The sequence below is a fragment of the Sparus aurata genome, chromosome 1, assembly GCF_900880675.1.
Source record: "Sparus aurata chromosome 1, fSpaAur1.1, whole genome shotgun sequence".
Lineage (NCBI taxonomy): Eukaryota > Metazoa > Chordata > Actinopteri > Spariformes > Sparidae > Sparus > Sparus aurata.
Genome location: NC_044187.1, coordinates 22284372 through 22304019, shown reverse-complemented (window position 1 = coordinate 22304019; position 19648 = coordinate 22284372). Strand labels below are relative to the sequence as shown.

The window sequence follows — 19648 nt, the reverse complement described above, 5'->3', positions numbered from 1 at the left end:
AATCAGACCTTTTTTTATTTTTTATTTTTTCAAAAATCATGATAAAGATGAAAATCCGAGAGACGAAGCCTGTGAAATGAATGCCCTCTGTGATCACGTGACTGAGTGATTACGTGAGCTCATCAGGAGACCAGATCACAAGGAGAGTGAGGAGAGGTGTTGTAGCCTTGTCTGGTGACAATGAGCTTATTGTGCTGCACGCTGTGAGGATTGTTAGTCTGTGATGTGAAACCAACCTGACACGAATGGAAAAAAAAAGTGTTGCTCTTGATGATGCCAGGTTTTTTGGTCGGAAGCGCTTAATTTAATCAGATGCTTTGAGGACATGTTTGTAATTTGTCAATTAATTTGAGGCCAATTAATGACAAGACTTTGAAAAAGAAGATATTGTTATCATTATAAAATATGGCACGGAATAGGGCTTCAACTAGCAATTATTTTCATTGTTTATTATTTGTTTGATGAATTTCTTGGTTGAGCTATTAGTTGTTTGGTCTATAAAATGTCGGAGTGTTTCCTGTTTTGTCCAAAACACAAAGAAATCCATGTTCTCTGTCTGAAACGTTCTGTTTTAGCTCCTGTCTCTTTAAGACCCTTCCTTCTGAATACCCAGTGTGCTCTGATTGGTCAGCTCACACACGCCTGATCCTGCACTGCTCACTGTGTGTCCAGTCCACTGGTCGGTGTTTTCAGCTTCTGGTTAGCCTTACCTATGCTGTGAATATAGGCAGAAATTATGCAAATATGTGACATCAGGATGTAGTGTTATGTCAAAAAATGACAGAACTAAAGGCGGGACAACTGACGAGGCATTTCAGGGGCAGTGTTTTCTGTGGGAAAGAGGAGCCCCCTTTAGCGGGGACTTCAGACTTTTTAACTTAAAGACCTCCATAACACACTGAAGGAAAGGGACAAAATGCCTCGTTGTTTTCCCGCCTTTAATTCTGTGACATCACACCGCGTCACCATGTCTATATTCAAGGTAGAAGTGATGCTAACTGGAAGCTGAATATTTACGTATGAGAGCCAATGGGAGACACAGTGAGCAGTGCTGGCTCAGGCATGTGTAAGCTGACCAATCAGAGCAGACTGAGTATTTAGGAAGGGGTTCTTGAAGAGACAGGAGCTAAAACAGAACGTTTTGCAATGTGAGCATTGAAGTGTGCAAACATATTCTTGTAGTAACTTAAAATGAACCTGGAAATTAACATAATCTCCTCCTCCTAAAAGACTCTAGACTCAATTATTGGATAAACTCCCGTTTTATCCTCTGCTTGAAAAAGAAAAGCAGATATGTCCAACATTAGTTCAGTTTGATATCTCATTGTCCCCGTTTACTGGGAACTGCACTTTGTTTCCTGTGATCAAAACAGACACGGATTTTGTCAATATGAATGATGCACAAAGACTTTGTCGGCTGTGAAACATTTAAATTAGACTCAGAGGAAGCCTTGAGATGAGAAAGAGAGGCATGAGAGAAAAAGCCCTCAATCAGGATAAACATCATCCTTGATTAGCATTTCTTCTCCTTTTCCTGCCATTCGGTGACCAATTTATGCGACAAGTTTCACATAAATATGTTGTTTGAAAGACCGTATCATGTTTTAGCTGAGGTTTTTCCTCATTTGGTCTTGCATAAAAAGATGCGTGATATATTTGTTTGACGTTTCATACACCTTGTCTTTGGGACATCTCATTTGGGACTCCTCGAATGTCAGGTTTGAAATATAATCTGTAAATAACCAAGAAAATCCATCAAAGCGAAGGTGTCTCTTTTTCCAATGTGTCTATGTTTTGCAGTGACATGACTCTCATGTAAGTGTAAAACTGGACGAGCCCCATCATGCTCAGCAGGACTCCTTCATACTATAGTTTGCGCTCTTTCAACCACATATCAAACATTTTGAGAGTGTGACGAAGCAGCGTGTCTCCAGTTGATCCTGAGCAGTGTGACATTCGTTTTCTCCCAGCAGGGCGCTGTCATCTCAACACCAGCCTCCATCCGCACATTCTCACCGTCCGTAAACATGTTTGACTTTATCAGTTGACTTTTCTGCCATCTGGCCGCTCCGCGCAGGCTGAGGGGAGACACGCACCACTTATGTTCAAGCTCACAGTTTGATCCCAGGAGACATTAGCGATGCCGACATCTATTTTCACCACCTCTTCCCCCCTCGCCATACCACGTTATTATTGTCACATTCTATTTTCCTCCCATTCTGGTTCAAGGGCTTTTATGGGAAGAGATTTCCCTCTGTTTCTGTCATATCAGTGCCATATTAGTCTCTTTGATTTCCTTGCTTTTACTCCCTTTGAAGTGCATAGGTACGAGCATTAAGCCTTAATTACATGGCCTGATAAGTCTTTTAAGTTTACTGGGTCAGCCAGAAAGGGGTCATCAACTTAAATCTGCCTTATTTTATAAACTCATCCCGCGGCTAAATTTACGCTGACAGATTTGAGAAGCTAAATCAAATTGGGTTTCATTGCATAACAGCGTAATCCCTCATTTGTCATCATGAAACCAGCCCAGATTTTTTAATTTATGAGTTGGCGAAACCAAATCTGTATGAATCATAGAGAATTAACATGTTTACGTTTGCTGTAATATAAGCAGAAGCTGGTATCAAAGTGCGGATAGCTGCACGGAACATCAAACCCGTACAGGATGTGTGCGTTCGAGTATTTGGCCAACATTTTCTACTCCTAGTCAAAGAAAAACAGAAAAAGACGCTCTAAAATTGGTCTTATTTTCACACTGCTGTGAAATCTTTACAATGCTATTTGTGTCTGAGTGGGAGTTTGTGATCTACAATTCTTTAAACCCTCATTGTATGTTAAAATTAAGCTGCCGTGCGTGTCTGAAGGCACGACAGCTACATTTTCCTCATCAGTGAAAGGTGCATACAGTATCTTAAGATTTCTTTTGTTTCTTCAAACATGTGTGTAGACGAAGGCCATTGTCTTTCAAAAGGAAAAGCTAAGAGTCTGTGTTTGGCTAAAATCTCATGAGATACGAAACAGTGTGAGAAAGAGCTGTGGGGCAAGAGTCTAGTATGTTGTTGAAGCAACAGAATGTAACTTCCTGGAGAAAGACGGTCGATTGTTGAGTCTCATCCTGAGGTTGTTCTCGTTTTTGACGACATGAGAGCGAGACTGAACACTCGACTGTTTTTAAAAAGGAAGTTCAATTTTGTTGCTTTGAAAAATGACCTTATCTGCAGTTTCACAGGAACTGATGAACCAGTTTTATTGTTTAAATATAGTATTCAAATTGATCGTGTTTTACCTCTTGTATTCATAATCTGGGTCTCTAGCTCGCAGGAATACTCAACTTGCTTGGAGGCCATGTTTGCAAAATTACAGAAGGTGAGGTGCGTGTTAATGAGCAAAAGTTACGAATATTTATCACAGTCCTGTAACTAATCTTTCTTTAAAAAGCTTTTTTTTCGTATGAAGTGACTTGCAATCTGAATTACCAAGGACTGACACGAGGCCTGCATGTAAAATGCATCTGCTGGAAGCACTGAAGGTGTTTTAGCTGGCCTCCTCTCCATTTTGCAGTTAATAATCCCCTTCCTTCCTTTCTACGTCACAAGAATGCGCGGCGGTAATCACCAGACATAGTAGCAAACGGGAGGATCCCTCCAGTAGACAGGACCGCCTGATTAATGTTGGAATACAGAAGTGGTTCACACTTATTTTAATAAAAATATCACTTACAGCAGATTTAAGCTTCACATTTATGGGTTATCCTGAATTATCCTCCTTTCTGTGGAACTTCAGCCTCTCTTCAGCTGATAGTTGTCTTCCCCTGAAGAGCTCACTGGCTGATCTGTTACTGATAGCCTAATTTACCCCCTCATACAGAACTGGAATATCTGTCAGCCAAAGAACAATTGATCCTTTTATAATTGGTATATACAAACAAACAAACAAGGTCCCACTGTGTGAATCATTTATGTTCTTTTTTAATAAAAAAAAAAGGTCACCGGTCCACTGCTGTAATTCAGATGTGTGCAACAAACCAGTTGGGCATTTATTTACCTCGACTCTCCATCTTTCTGTGTTGGGAAGCAGTAGATTTTAAGTGTTAGGGGGCATCGGCCGTGGTGAGAGCAAGCCAGCACGTCTCCGCTGTTACACATGTACTGCATGTACAGCGAGAGAAACAGAGACCTACTACGATCACATGATAACCAGTCAGGTCAAGCCCGGGCAGATGTAAAATTGTGTGGCGGGAGCAGCTGTCTGCGGTTTCCAATTGAGCGACAGAGCTTCTCATTAATATAAACTCGAGTATGAAAACAGTATGCTGACAGTGGTCAACCGATTTGGAACAGACAAATGTTGTCGTCTCGCAGAAGGGGACCTCAACGGTCGGTTAACGCTTCCATGTGTCACTGTCGACAAATTCTGCGTTTTGTTGTTTGATTTGGAAGACTCTGCTGGTTTTGTTAATTGCCGTTTCTCTATAAGATGTGGTGATTTTTTTTTTACCATAGCTCCTTGGTCTTAAATTCTGACTGCAGGCCAGGCTTCCCAAACAATCACTAAAGATTTGGAGCGGAGAGAGTAAATCTGGAAGAGACAAGAACCCGAATGCCAGTGCAAGTGAAATTTAATCAGAACCTTAGAACGAGCTGCCGTGTTAGCATTCTCACACAGGTAAAACAAAGCTATGAGATCTCTCTAAAGCTTTGTTTTTCTTACAGATTTGAAAGGGTCAGTCTGAGGTCTGAATGATAACAAGGAAGGAGATCGAAAGGGACTGACAGCTTCCTATGTCTGGATTTTCTCTGTAATCTTTTTTTCAATCAAAAGGCGCAAGATCAGGAGCTTTTGTGGACAATACAGCTGAATTAACTTGCATTGTACGTGAGAAGAGAGTCTCTGTTTGCTTTCTTCCACTGACCCTGAGTAAACAGCCTGCATGGGGATGACTCGTGACAGAGGGATGTCGGCCTGTGTTGACCCCCTCTGCTGTAGCTTCACGCCGTACGTGCAATGTGATGCTTCGGAAATGAGTTTTTATGCAAATGAATTTTCCAAGGTGACTCGTGCAGGACGTGTCTCTGTGCTAATTGGAAGCCATCAACTTGGAGTTACTTTGACCTTTATTAATATTCAGACAAACTATCTGTGGCTGCAGAGAGTACAGGAAGGTGGTTATTTTGCCACGTGGGAGTGAACTGTCATATCAGACTTCAGAGTCTGGATTCAGTAGGAAGGCTAATGAGACGTTGGTCGACTACATTAACTAGAATTTGAAGTCGTGCTGAGAAACTTGTAGCGTTCTTCTCAGTGTGATCTTGTCCTAGAGTGAATATAAAGTGTCTTCTCGTGTTTTATTGCACACGCATGCCAGTTGCATCTCTCAGACCGACGCCACACTCGATACGCATACCCAATGTTAATGCCTATGTTGTGCAAAAGTGGATGCAAAATGACGTGCATAATCTCCCGAGGAGGTTTGCTGCAGTTGTCTTCAAATGTTTGTTTAAACTTTGATGGGTCCCTCGCTCTCTTCCTCCCACCTCTCTACACCTCCCTCCCTCGCTCCCTCCCTCGAGCCTTCTGTAACTCGGCGAGGAGGAGAGGAGCGGGTGATAGAGAGAAATGTTCAACACAGCGTGCCTGTGTCAGAGTTCCTCCTCAGACATGGGAAATGCACCCACACGCCTGCAGCCATTTTTCAAACACCCCCCCGCTCATGGAAACAGATACTCACACGCCCACTCGCTCGAACGCACAAACACGCGTGGAGAGGGAAACAAACATGGAACAACATGGAGCTGCTTGATAGTCTATATATAAAACTACAGGCTGGAGGTGTCTGTGTAGTTTGTCAGTGAGCGTGGCTTTGTGTGTGCATGTATGTGTGTGTGCTTTTGTGTCCCTTGTGATTTCGCTTTAACAGCCTCAGGGCATGTAAAGCTGTCACTGAATTCATCATCCCCCTGGTGCGAGGCTCTCCTCGCTCGGGACCCTCTGTGTAAAAAAGTCTCCGGCAAACAGACTGAAGTAGGTGAAGTATGAACATTGCCACAGAAAGGAACAGATCAGTTATTTGATTTTTGAAATGCAATATAGGGAATCTGCAGATTTTCAACGACGGTAAAAGGAAACAGGACAAGGAAACATGCAGAGCAGCAGATGAGACGGTGGAGCAGAGGGCTTGAATTAGGTCACCATCTCTCCTCCCGCATTGATTGTCGCTCTTCAGTGGGTATTAAAGCTGAAGCGCGTTAGCGTAACAAGTCCTCCCCTTCCTCTCCTTGTAGCATTAGTCCAAGTGGGTCTTCTGTCACTTTGCTGAAGAGGATAAACATGTTGGAGGAGGTTCTCTCAGTGGTTCGTCATTTGCTCTGCCATCTGCCGCCTTGAAACATTTCCTGTCTAGCGCTTTTTTTTTTTTTTTTACATTTTGTAATTTAAACAAATGTATTTTGTTCTTTTAGTCATAATAAAAGATTGAAATTAAATAGAATAATTTGCTTCCTGTTCGGCATAAGATGTGAGGCTCACCCAGCACAGTGACTTCCTGGAGTGGTGTCGTCGCTGTGTGGTTGCCAGGCAACCAGTGCAACATGTCTTTTTTTATTCTATTTTTTTACCTTACCGTTTGTGTACAGATTAAACAAACATCATCTTTTTGCGTGTGATCTATAGATGTGCTCACAGGTCTATATTGTTCACCTTTTGGACAGAGAATGGCGAATGTCCACCATCCACTTTCTACCGCCCAGACAAACACTCGTGATTCCTACCTGCTATTTCAACGCTGCTCTCAGGGTAGTTGTTTAGTCATAATTGTTGCGTGCCCTCTGCCTCCTAAAACTCAATTGCTTTGTTGATGATGATAAACCAGTAACAGTAGCTGTGTATTAATTTGCCATATCCTTCGAGGGATGCAGTCTATGAATGCGTGGCCTTCATATACTGAGAAGGCTGAACTGAGCGTTGTCAGATGAGATGGTCCAGTCTGTAGGGAATCTACATCACCAGCTCTCCTCGACCTTACCTTTGAGGCATGAAACGTCACTCCTGTTGTCTAGCAACCATGACAAAATCGGGGTCCTTTGCTTTGTCAACATTTGTATTGTTGGCTGTTTGAGTCATTTGAAACCCCATACTTACATTCAAAAGCATATTCAGCTGCTGTCTCCACCATAGCTGTCCTTTGAAAAAAAAAAATCCAACCATCACCCGCACCATCTCCGGATAGTTGGTTGCTCGAGGAAAAGACAGGTTGCATTCTTCTGCCACGTTTGAAGGAGCATTTGAGATGGGACGGCCTTGTTTGCACCGCTGCAACGCATGCGGTCTTCAAATGCAGCCTTCGAAGGGGGTGATTTCTGAACTGGGACACAGCGAGTAACTCACTAGCTGTTATTGTGTACATGAGACCTGTTTTTAAGTCCAACTTTTCCAGTCTGCCAGTCTTTGCACAAAATGACAAAAGGATCCCCCAGGAGACTTACATTGAACTTGATAGCAAGATGGACACCTTTATATTTTGCATTTTGCCAACGTTTGTGTGCCAATGACCCCCCCCCCCCGTTAACTCTTTGTCAAAACACAGTGCATCTTTGACGTAACATGTTTTTTGCCTTCTGATCGAGTGTTGCTAACCTAGATCATGATGGCAGACCTGCAACCAGAGCCCTCTTGTTCCTTTATGTTCTCCAAATATCTCAGAGTCACAGTGGACACTTTGACCTGTCAAAGCATGAAAAGCGGAGGTAGAACTAATTAGAGGAATGACATGTCCTTTCCGGCAATTATTGCTATGCAATGCATTAATTAATAAAAACATGAGTTCCGCCTGTGTTTGACAGGTCAAAACTGTCTGCTGTGAAAAGATCTAAACAGCCGAACGTCCTTGTTTAAGATCTGGCTTTGACATATTAATTATCACCCAATCCTCCCTTTTTCTGTTTGGTTAATCATTTCTATTATTAAAATGGTAATTTACAGTGCTAATGTTTTAAATACTATACATTTGGTAAGCCCTTTAAGAAGGGCTAAGAACAAATCATTACCAACACCCACAAAACTGCTGTTTCTTCCCCGCCTCGACGTCGCCCCAAGCTGTAAAGCAGCTCGGCCTGCCAGCAGAGGCTCCTCGTGTTTTGCTGCTGATAAATTTGTCCTTCACACACAAAAGGAGTCAATCAGGCGAAAACATTTGGGCTGCAGATTACGACGAGTCTAATCAGCAGCTCGCTATATTTAAACCCGCGCTCCTTTTTTTAACTCGCAGTGTTCGTTTTCGGGCCTTTTTTCCCCCGCAGGGCAAACAAATACTGCACAGACCTCCAGCTCACAGATTTAGAGACGCTCGCTCTGCGGTTGTTAATGTTTCTTCTTCTTTCTTTCTTTTTTTTTTTCCTTGAGAGAACTGAGGAAAAGGAGTTAGCGTGCTGTTTACTGGAGTATAAATGAATAATTAGTACTCGTGCATCTGTCTCATCTGTGCTTTTCTTTTCTCTTTTTTTACCATTTCTATGTTTACCACCGCCTCTCTTGCTTTCTATCTCTCCCTCATGCATACAATCTGTTATGAATTGCTAATATATTTTGATTATCAAATTCCTCTTTAAATAGTTATGAAGGTCATATTTCATGCTCCGTGGCTTTGTGCTTTGCATACAGCTGGTATTTTAGGTGGCAGAATAGCAGTGTGGTACCATAACAACATAAGTTATGCAGAGTCACACACACATATAATTCTCGTCATCCTACCCTCTCTCTGTCTTCTTTCCTCTCTTCCTGTCTTCTCCACCGCTCTGCTCTTTTTCACCCCATCTGTGTCTCGCCCCCCATCCCCCAACACTCCCCTCTCCCCTCTCCCCTCTCTCATCCTTCCTCAGTTCTCCTCTTCCTCCATACGGCGCTATTTTCTTTGATCGCTCTCCATTTGTTTCTTTACCCTCCCACTCTGCATACTGACACAACTGAAAGGATCTCTCTCTCTCTCTCTCTCTCACTCTCCCTCGCTCTCTCCCTCTCTATCTCTGTCACTGCCCCCCCCTTCCTCTCTATCTGTCTTTTTCCTTATTTGTCTCCCTCTGTCTCTATCTCTACCTCCCTCCCGTCCTCCCTCTCCCTCTCATCCTCATCCCTCACTATCTCTCCACGCACACTTGATTCATTTTACACATTACGGAAGCATCCATCATTTTGCTCTGAGAAGGAAAAAAAAATCTCTCCTTTTTTTCTTTTTTTTTTTTTTTTTATACATTTTTCATCCGTGACAACATTTTGCACTCTCCTCTTCTGTCTTTTTCTTTCCCAACTCCTACACTCTCTTTTTTCCGTGGATCCGATCCTAAAGCTGGAACCAATATGTTTTATTTCCAGCTGGTCATCATGGCAGGGACCGTTCTGTTGGCGTACTACTTTGAGTACACGGACACGTTCCCCGTGCACATCCAGGGCTTCTTCTGCTTCGACAAAGCCTACTCCAAGCCCTACCCTGGACCGGAGGACAACAGCAAGGCGCCGCCCGTCCTCGTCTACTCCCTCGTCACTGCCATCCCCACTGTCACGGTGAGTCTGTGTTCAACTTGTAAAGAAAGAAAAGAGAAAAAACGTACTTCCACAGGTGGTCACACACACACACACACACACCTCACCTACATGTGAGACACACAGAAAACATGGATAGTTCCTCCTCATCTGCACGTGGCGTTTGTGGATTGAAAGAGGAGAGAGGTGTGTGGGTGTGTGTCCTCGTGGTCTCACCGCTCTGTTTGTGTGGATGCGTTCTTTGTCATAACCATGGCAACGGGCACTATATTTGTCCTCCACAGAGCAGTCGGAGATAGCTCCAGCGAACAGAGAGTCCTTATTTCAAGACGGCACGCTACTAAAAGGGAATAAAACATGGCTTCCCCTCCTCCGCACACACACGAGGACGCGGAGTTACGTTATTTTCCCCAGATTCATTCGACACTTGAAAACACATATTGAGGCACCTTTTAATAATTAAGCATCTATACAGAACTGCCATTTGCAGGTCATGACATTCTTGGCAGCAACGAATCAAAAAACAGGCCGCTTTATTTTTTGGCCATTTTCTGCGGTAACTCACTCATTTCCACTGACACTAGAGCGGTTTAACGTGAATCTGGTAAGGCACAGTAGCTATTATTTATTCATCTACAATGTACTGAATTCCATCACAGCGGCCATACTTTCTATTTCAGAACAGTGGGACATTATTAATGATGAAACACAGCTTCAGATCCTCATCAAAGCTCTGTGTCTCCATGGCTGTCTGTCTTGTCCCCCAGGGCTTGTCTCTTTGATGTCCTGCAGTTAAGTGGCGTTATGACACGGCTGCCTTTGAGCCACATATTAGGGCATCTCACACACAGACACACACACACACACACACACACACACACACACACACACACATACACACACAAGTACAAGCATAAACACAAGCATTATGCACAGAATCGCATAGATCCAGGCAGTCCTGGGTCATTAGCTTCATTATAGATGACACCAGACCAATCCCCTCTTCTGCTCCCCATTTTCGAACCTTCAGTCTATCATAATGACATGGTTGTATATTTCTTTTAAGATGTTATTCTGACAATGTTATTTTCTGTCTTTTGACGACTTTATCAGATGCAGTCAGAATCAGAATAAGAATCAGCTTTATTGGCCAAGTATGTGAACACATACAAGGAATTTGACTCTGTTTTTTTCTGCAATGCAATTGCACACACAGGCATGTATTCATACATATTACGGATGCATAGGTGCACTTTGTATGTGTTTCTGTGCACGTGTGTGTGTGTGTGTGTGTGTGTGTGTACGGAGCCCAACATGCACTGAAATGGATGGGGGCTGCGCCAGGCACCAGGGTATGCGTGAGCTATGCAGAGTGGGAGCGGGGTGGCGTGATTTTGCCTGGAGTGTGAAGCGTCTTTTTTGAAAGTCGGAGCATCTGTGTTCTCTCTCGCTCCAAGATACTGCTCCATCCCACGAGCCTCTGTTCAGATACAATGAAAGAAAAAAACAGATATTATTCATCTCAGTTGTTCTCTCAATTTTTGACTCACACGAATGGAAAATGTACAAGCTCCTCAACTGACAGAACAGACGTTTTCTCTAACAACATATACTGACTTAGTGTGTGTGTGTGTGTGTGTGTGTGTGTGTGACAGCTCCAACTGATCTATAAACTTAGCAGAAACGCTACAAGTTTTCCCTTATTGTTCCTACATACCCGCTCTCTCTCTGCTGCTGTCTCTTTGTATAATGAGGCATACAAGTCAGGATTTCTGCTGTTCCTTGTTCAAGTTGAAACATTTGCAGCGCCGTACTCAAGAGACAGGGTTAGTGCTTCCATACAGAGATAAACATGTTAGAAAAACAATTCCCAGATTGTTGCAGCAGAGACTGGGACATTCTGGATCCCACACTTCCCATGATGCAACTCAAAAGCTTAAGAAGATTTTTGGAAAAATGATGCAGCCTGTATATGTGTCTGACACCTAATTGGGCCTTACTAGTGTACGATCTGATGGTGTTCACAGTCTGACAGCTAAACACATCCTTAACTCAACAAAATAAAGAAATTTGACTCGCAACGCAATGTTACAGGACCAAACACCAAGTGTTTGTTGGGCAACAGTCAGCCCTCCCGACTGACACTTCAGTGAACTTTCCCCCAGAAGCCTCCATCAGCCTCCATCCCTGCGAGTAAGAGAGGTCGCTGTTTACTGATGGCAATTATGTAATTATGTAATTTGGAGTGAGAAACTTAACTTTGTCACTTCCCAGGCTGCATGGTGGGTCAGGATCCCAATCACAACGCATTACTGCAGCATCCATATGATTATAAGCAGTCAGCGGGGAAAGAGTCTTTGTGTGAAAAGGGCATATATTTAAATAAATATAAACAGCATTGGCCACGATGATTCTCTGAGGAACATTGTTGTGGTTAGGCAAAAAAAGGTGAGGACCCAAATGTTGATTCACAGACAGGTTTAAAAAGCTGGTTTCCATAAATACCTGCATACATGTGGACCAGGACTAGGTCCCTATATTGTTATTTTCTGGGACCTGATATGGAACGACATTATGCAACAGTGTTCCCAGGTGAAATAGCTCTCCCTGACCCTTAAAATGATAAAGAAATGTCTTCACCTTTCAAGTGAATCCATTGAATTTTTGTGAAGAAATCTTTGAGTTCACTCCACTGAGAGACTTTGGCAAGTGCCATTCATGTTTCGCCCCCTGGTTACCATATATACAATAGAGCAGGTTACACTGTAAAGGTAGAGCTTTGATTCCAAGTCTGCTCACATGAGACCTTTAGACCCCAAGGTGACATAAGTGTAAATTCATCTGTAACCGTATTCACACAGCTGACATTGTCCTATGCTCAGGGTTGGAAGCTCATGTCTCACACCGCTGTCTTCCCGCTTGCAACTCGTATAATCACAGGAAATCTGACAGATTGTTATCGCTTCTCCATTGATCAGCGACTGAAAGGTGAAGCTTGATTACATCCAGTGCATTTTGAATCCCATCTAAAATTATGTTGTCCATATGTGACTTGATATTTTAGAATTCATTTTCACCTTTCCTCATATCATATCATATCATATCATATCATATCATATCATATAACACTATCAAACAGTGGTGTTATCTCATAAGTGGTTGAATGCTAACATTAGCTGTTGTCTGAAGGAAGCTAATGAGCTACCAAATATGTTGTTTCTCCTTGAAATAGGACCTGATGTCCCTCCAGACGTTAACGAGCCCGTATCTTTTCAATTGTCATCAATCTTTAAGCGTCGAAATAATGATTTGTCAGATGTAATTTGAGCTTCCCACACTGAGCCTGATGTGAAAGGAAATATGGTCACCATATGAATATGGTCTATTACTTTCATATCACAAAGTCTACATCCTGCTACTTTTTTTAGTGCAATTTCATGAAGAAGTAATAAGTTATTTCTATCGTACCAGACAAGCTAGACAACTATTTGCACTCAAAGTGAGGAGAGGCATGACTCTGGATGCCCTGTCATCTTTGTTGCAGGTTCAAACATCTTTTAAATTACCTTTCATCAACAGCACAGCTTCCCTGTGGCGTTTTGAACCTCAAGTAGCACCATGGAGGGTTCCCATTTGTCTCATGCATTTGCAATTCCATATACACTGCCAATGGTTTGACAGTATTCCACTGATGAGAGGCAGTAATGTGCCAAGATAAGCAGCAAATGAAAATCAGGGCTGGATGTGTTTTATGCAAAAGAAACTGCACTGTCACACTTGTTAGAGCCCAAGGATGCGCACTGTTTCGACGAGTTACGTTAGATGTACGCCAGTTCTGTTTGTTAAAATGAAAACTCCACAGGGCACCTTCAAGAATCCTTTCCGACTGATTTAGATTAATTGACTTTCTTTAATTCTATTTCAAGTTTTCTACTTATTTTATCTCGTTGTTTGCCTGTATGCATGTATTTAAAGGATAAGTTCACCCAAAAATGTAAATTCAGTTATTATCGCCTCACCCTCATGTTAAAGGAAAGGCCCGTGAAATGTTGTCGTTCACAAAACATTTCTGGAGCTTCACAGCAAAACAGCATTGCAGCATTCTCCTGAACAGCTGAAGTACATGGAGACTTGTTTTAAAATGTAAAAAAAATTACTTGAAAAAACAAACCAACACTGAAAAAAAAGGCTCCATGCAGCTCATCCCATGTAATCCAAGTCTCCAGAGGCTCTGAGATCCCAGATTGATTAGAAAAGGTGTGTATAAGCCAAAACTATTTGCGCTGTGCTACTCGCGCAAGTTTTATCGGGGGTTAAACATTTTGAATCGTGTCTACTCGTGCAAGTAATGTGAATAAGAATAACCAACAACATCAGTATAAACCCAAATGAAGGGATTTCTCTGTGATCTCACTGCAATGAATGAATAAGAAGAAAGTCAAAATTAAAAACATCATAATACGGTCTTGTAAAAAGCCTTTGTCAGGTCTGTTGGCCAGATGACCAGCAAACATGCTTGTTCCCTGAATGGAGTTCCGATCGATAAGATCTATGCTGTGCTGTGCTGAGATGTATTTCCAAAAAACTTACCAAGTAGCCTGATATTCTCACTCACTTCCCTCCAAGGCAGCTCCTTATTTGTCCTTTTCTCAGTGAAAGTAGACGTGTTATCGTGCAGCTCTAGGTGTCTGCAAATTGCGTTGCGTTTAGTCTGTAGGCGGCATCAGTGTGCACCCAGTCTCAAGTGGTTACACAAGTCTGACCATGTTTCAATAGTGTTCATAACGTCTTTTCAAATCAATTTGGGATCTCAGGCATTCCATTACACTGGACGAGCTGTATGGAGATTGTTGTACATTTGAAAACAAGTCAACATTTATTTCAGTTGTTTAGAAGGCACTGTTTCACTGTGAAGCTTCAGAAATGTTTTGTGAACCACAAAACTTCAACCGACTTTCCACCAGCATGAAGGTAAGTAGATAATGACTGAATTTTCTTTTTTGGAGAGAACTTATCCTTTAAACTTTTCTATTGGTGTGTTTGTGGAGTGTTCTTCTCAACTACATCACTCTGGTAGATTTTCTAAATCATGTTTGGGTTACATGAACACCTCTTCATCACCTGATCAAAGTCCAGTAATCAGGTCATTTGCCAACATCTGAGCCATTTCTCTCCTCTGAAGAAGGATGAGAGACAGCCAAAAGCTTGGGGAATAGCAAAGTAAGAGGACTTAGGACTGCATTTAGAATATTTACCACATAAATTTCTTGGGGTTTCTTGTTTTGGTAGATCAAAGCTTTCATACATTTTTGGCACACATACATCACAAGCAGTGATAAGATACTGTTTATTTTTCACCATATGAAAATACTCTAAGGACTCTCACAGGCCATGATGAAAATGCATTTTTTTCATAGTTGGTTTTGGGCTGCCCTGGCTGCAGGTTAAAACAGCATCCACCGCGTCTCTCGGGCCGGATCAAAAGCCTGTCTGGAAACTGACGACGTTGAAAAGCAGCCTGTCGTCTCTGCTGGCTTTTGTGTCCAGTTGAATCTGTAAGATTTAAGCAACACGCACCTGGGTTGATCAATACTGATGTGCTTACTAGATTAGAATCAGAGCACAATACGGTGTGTATGTGTGTGTGTGTATGTGTGTGTGTGTGTGTTTGTGTGTGTGTGTGTGTGTGTGTGTGTGTTGTGTGTGTGTGCCTGTGTGAGAGAGAGGCAGACAAAGCAAGAGGGAGGAAGTGAGAGGGTGAAATAGAGGCACTTGTGTGGTACTCGGCAAATATGCTGCAAAGTTTTTCGGTGCATCAGTGGAGGTGAGTGCGTGGGTGGATGACGGCGTACATCTTCTCCTCCACTGCCACTGAAAACGGATTCTGCGTGCGTGAGTCTGACTAGATCTGAGAACTAGTCAGAGAGGCTACAGGCGATCTCTATGGCTCTCCACAACCGTAGCTAATTCCCTTCCCTTTCCAACCACACACACACACACACACACTGTGCTTAGCCTATATTCAATATACTCAGCAGACGCAGCACAGGTAACATTTCAACACTCATGCCAATTATCATGCCATGGTAGCGGAAATTGCCATTTGAAGCATTAGCTAAGTCTTTGTGAGGGTGTGTATTGTGTAACGGAGACCACGTGCGTGTGCTGATTGCAAACCGCAGCCCACCAGTCAGTCGATACAGTTAAGCTGCGACCAGTCACAGGATCAAATAGTAATTATAGGCTTAAGACTGAGCCTTAACAGCACGTGGAGACTCACACTGCACCCCACAAGCACACACATTTGTAGGCTCAAACAAGAAGAAACAAGGCAGGGAATTAATGAACTTTTGAATGTAGAGGTTTATTTTTCCACCTATTTTTTATGTGGGTCAGAAGCATAATGCTAAATACTTTTGCCCCGGAGAGCTCCGTTCTAATGCTGCTAAATATAAGCCTCTCGAACAGAATGGGAAGGCGAAGCGAGGGCACTCTTTGAGAGGAGAGACAGTGAAAAGTTCAAACACCAAACAAGAGGGGAAGGAGGAGGAGGGGGAGGAGGAGGAGGGAGGAACACAGGTTGAGGAACAAAGGTTGTGTGAAACAGATGAGGGACCAAAGCAAAAACAGAAGTTATACAAAGAGAGGAGAGGAGCGAAAGGACTAAGAGAGAAGGCGAGGAAAGTGGGAACAAGGGAGTCCGTCCAATGCCAAGTTTGTTTGCAGCTGTCGGTTTAAAGCTCAGGAAGAGTTTTCATGCATAATACAACTCCGTGTGACAGAGAGATGGGGATTTGGGTGATCCACGGAGGCATGACCACATCATCCAGTCATGCCAGAGTTTATTAAGTGAGAGCTCTCAATATGTGAAAAAAAAAAAAAAAAAAAAAGGCATTGTGCTGTCGTTGCTGTCAAATCTTCAAAAGCAGATGCCGGATGTGGTCAAAGGCACATTGTGTTGGGACATTTCACAGTCTAAATCCGCTCCGGCCTCAGTGAGAGGAGATGAGGAGGCACAATAGTCTGAGTTGAAGAGGGCAAGTGACAGAAGAAAAGCAGATCAGATTTGAATAACTGCAGAATGCTAAAACGGCTATTTTTGATATTTTTGCCTTCCAGAGGTCAAAGGTCAGGTTGAGGTTACGAAAAAATTTGAGACTAAACAGGGCTCTGTTTCAAGAAATGTTTATTCATTGTTTGATGGTTCGTCTTTTTCCTTCAGATAACTAGACAAACAGATTCCCTGAGGTGAGTCTGACATATTGCTAGAAGCTAATGGAGTTAAAAGCAGGCGTTATTAGAGATGCAACAATATGTACTTCACTTTTCTTAACACATGCATTGATACCTGAGGATACTGCACAGACTTCTGTAGCAGTCCTTAGTTGATTGTTACGGTGTGAATCGGTTAGTCCAGGTAGTTGCATCAGTTCATATCAGACTCTTGTTCTCTCTGTTCAAAGATCACTAATCATACATTCCACTGTTTTAAAAGGCGTCATGTAAACAACACATTCCATTCATTTATTCTGAATGTAGCTTTTTTCCCATTAAAATATGCTAATATTATTCTGTTTTTAGGCGCATTCTTTTGACACCTATTGTGTGCATTCAGAATTTGCATCTCAAATAGGGTTTTTCCGGCTTCTTGCCCACAGTTTGCAAGGGACGTAGAGATGTATGCACAAAAGAAAAGAAACACATGTACTTTTAAAGATTACGAAAGACTTGGTTTATGGATATGTACAGGTGTTGCAGCGCTTGCCTTTCCCTGAAGGCGGTTGAGCAAGTGAAAAAGGCAGCTGTAGCATTTGAAGAGAGATATCAGTGGAGTAATCATTTTCATTAGACATGTAAACGGCTTAGAAGGATTCTTCTCTTTGTCAGAATAAGCACAAAAAAGACTATTTTTCAGTGCATGGCAATGTAAACAAAGGTGTTTTTGAATTTGAGTGCCCTACCGCGTCAGGGAGCGTGTTTGTTTTTCATGTCTGAATCCGACTTGAGCCCGAAGCAGTTAATGTTGGCTGAAGCACTGAGTTTGTGTTACTCTGTCACGCAGTTGTTACTATGGTTACAACTTGCCTATTATCCCTGATTACAGACGTGAAGTACAGAATACAGTTTAAAAAATAGACATTTTTAAAAATGCATATTATTTTACATCTGTGATGTGACCTAAGCAGAACCTGGGCATCATTTCGAAGTCTTGGGGGGGTTGGGGGTCAAGAATCGTTGCTCTAGATTGAATTCCTGTATCAAGTTCACCAAAGTTAAACTCGCTCCCGTTCATTTCCCCCCCTGCTGATTGGGCTATTGTCATTGTTATGAATTTTCCAAAATGTGTTGTCGGTGAGCTTTCGTAGATTTTGCTTTTCAGGCATACTTTCTCTCTAACCACAAGGCTACACTTCCAGCTGTAGGAACAACCAGCAGAATTAGAAAAAAAGGTCTTATTTCTTGATTACACCTCAGGATTAAAATGGAATTGTCAATCTAACTGCAGCCAGCAACACTCCCCCTCTCAGTCATAATCACTTGGATGTGGCAATTAGTTTCCTTCTTTACTCCTTGCTTATGTGTATCCTCGCGTACATGCTGGGAGGCTGTAGGTAAGCCCTGTTGTTAGCATAGCTCCCCTGTATTAGATGGCTCCCATCATGTTCCCTGACTGCTCCATTGTTATGCTAATATTCAGCAAATTATGTTCAGAAAATCCGGGCTTTCCTGTTCTCATTCTACGCCTTTCTCTATTCTATATTTACCTCCTATTGTCATTGTAATCAGAGTTGTCATCTTTGACAGGCGACATCGCACACCAACGCACGTAGACACACATACACTCACACATAGTGCACTTTAAATTAAGCTGAAGTAAGTGTGTTCATAGATCATCGTTTTGATCATTCGCGCAGTCATCCTTTTCTCCTGGCATTTTCGAGTCGATTGCAATTGTCATCGTTCTTGTATTTTATCACACATGCCAGGAAAGAGCACCCACACATATGCACAGACTTCTTACACAAACATCAGCCCCAATGCTCATATGCAAATTGTTCGGGCGTTTGCATACTGTTAAGCCTCTGGACGATCTTTTATGAATAATGCAGTCATGATGACAGACAGAAGAGGATTGGGGCGAGCCACCGAGCGGGAGAAACTCTCCTTTCGTTCTCTGTTCCAAGCGGTGGATTCACAATCCATTGTTTGATCCATCAGATGATTTCCCCGTCAGAAAAGGCAAAAGTTATTTTAGCGGTGCTGTGAAAAGTTAGTCAGTACAAATACTGTTATTGACACTGCAGTTTAGCACATTTATGCTTACTCTGCTGCAGAGTTTACATGTTTGGGCATGATGGACCACAAACCAGAGGGTATCTCATGCATTTCATCCAGTAACATCCAGTAACATTCAACAGTAACATAACGACATAATGACAAAATACCATTTCATTTTGTGCATGACTGCTCAATGAACTACATTGTCTCGCTCACTATACATCACTAACACCAGCATGGCCGTCACATTGGCACAGTTAAAGGATTTAAACGACTCGATTAGTGTTGGAGGGTTTTTTTGTGTCACATAGGGACGGGGATTTTGAAAACAGTAATGCCAGATAGTGGAAGGAAGAGGGGAACGCCGCCTGAAATGGTGCCCGGTGACGGCTTTATACCAACAGTGTACATCCGGTGAGCCAGACTAGCTAGCCTCCTATCCATGAGTAGTGATAACAGTAGAACATGAAACTGCTCACAACAAGGTCTGTGGATTATCTTGAGTGACTGAGTACCATCTAGGTCCATTATATTCTAGAGAAGGAAGACATCTCTACGACTGATATCTCCTCAACTCACACTGAAACAATATAGAAAGATAATGAGCGCGACAGGTAATATGAAAATGATGTGCTTTTGATTTTGGGGTGAACTGCCCCTTTAAATGCACCTTGTTCTCAGTCACTGTAAGAGAAATGTGAGGAAATGGGACTCTCGTGAATGCCTGCATCAGTGTCTTACTGTTATTATACTCATCTAATCCTAACCATCCTAACAAAAGGGCCAAGTTTGATGGTATAATTAGTTTTGCGATTGACTGTCACCAACTGTCCGT

The 19648-nt window shown here is 42.4% G+C and overlaps 1 protein-coding gene and 1 long non-coding RNA gene across 5 annotated transcripts in view; one reads left to right on the top strand and one right to left on the bottom strand.

Moving 5' to 3' along the window:
- Nucleotides 1–19648, top strand: part of plppr2b (phospholipid phosphatase related 2b) — a 49991-nt gene that overhangs the window by 13217 nt on the left and 17126 nt on the right. For 3 of the 4 annotated variants that reach the window (XM_030431657.1, XM_030431671.1, XM_030431664.1), the window contains exon 3: nt 9367–9555. In XM_030431657.1, coding sequence (XP_030287517.1) covers nt 9367–9555 — 189 coding nt within the window. Of the gene's footprint in view, nt 1–8890; nt 9556–19648 lie in introns of those variants that run through there. The other variant, XM_030431678.1, reaches the window with a different exon arrangement.
- Nucleotides 14868–17561, bottom strand: LOC115590338 (uncharacterized). Its single transcript, XR_003985745.1, has 2 exons — nt 17496–17561; nt 14868–15087 (listed from the first exon to the last, which is right to left on the bottom strand). It is a non-coding gene; the product is annotated as an uncharacterized LOC115590338 (long non-coding RNA).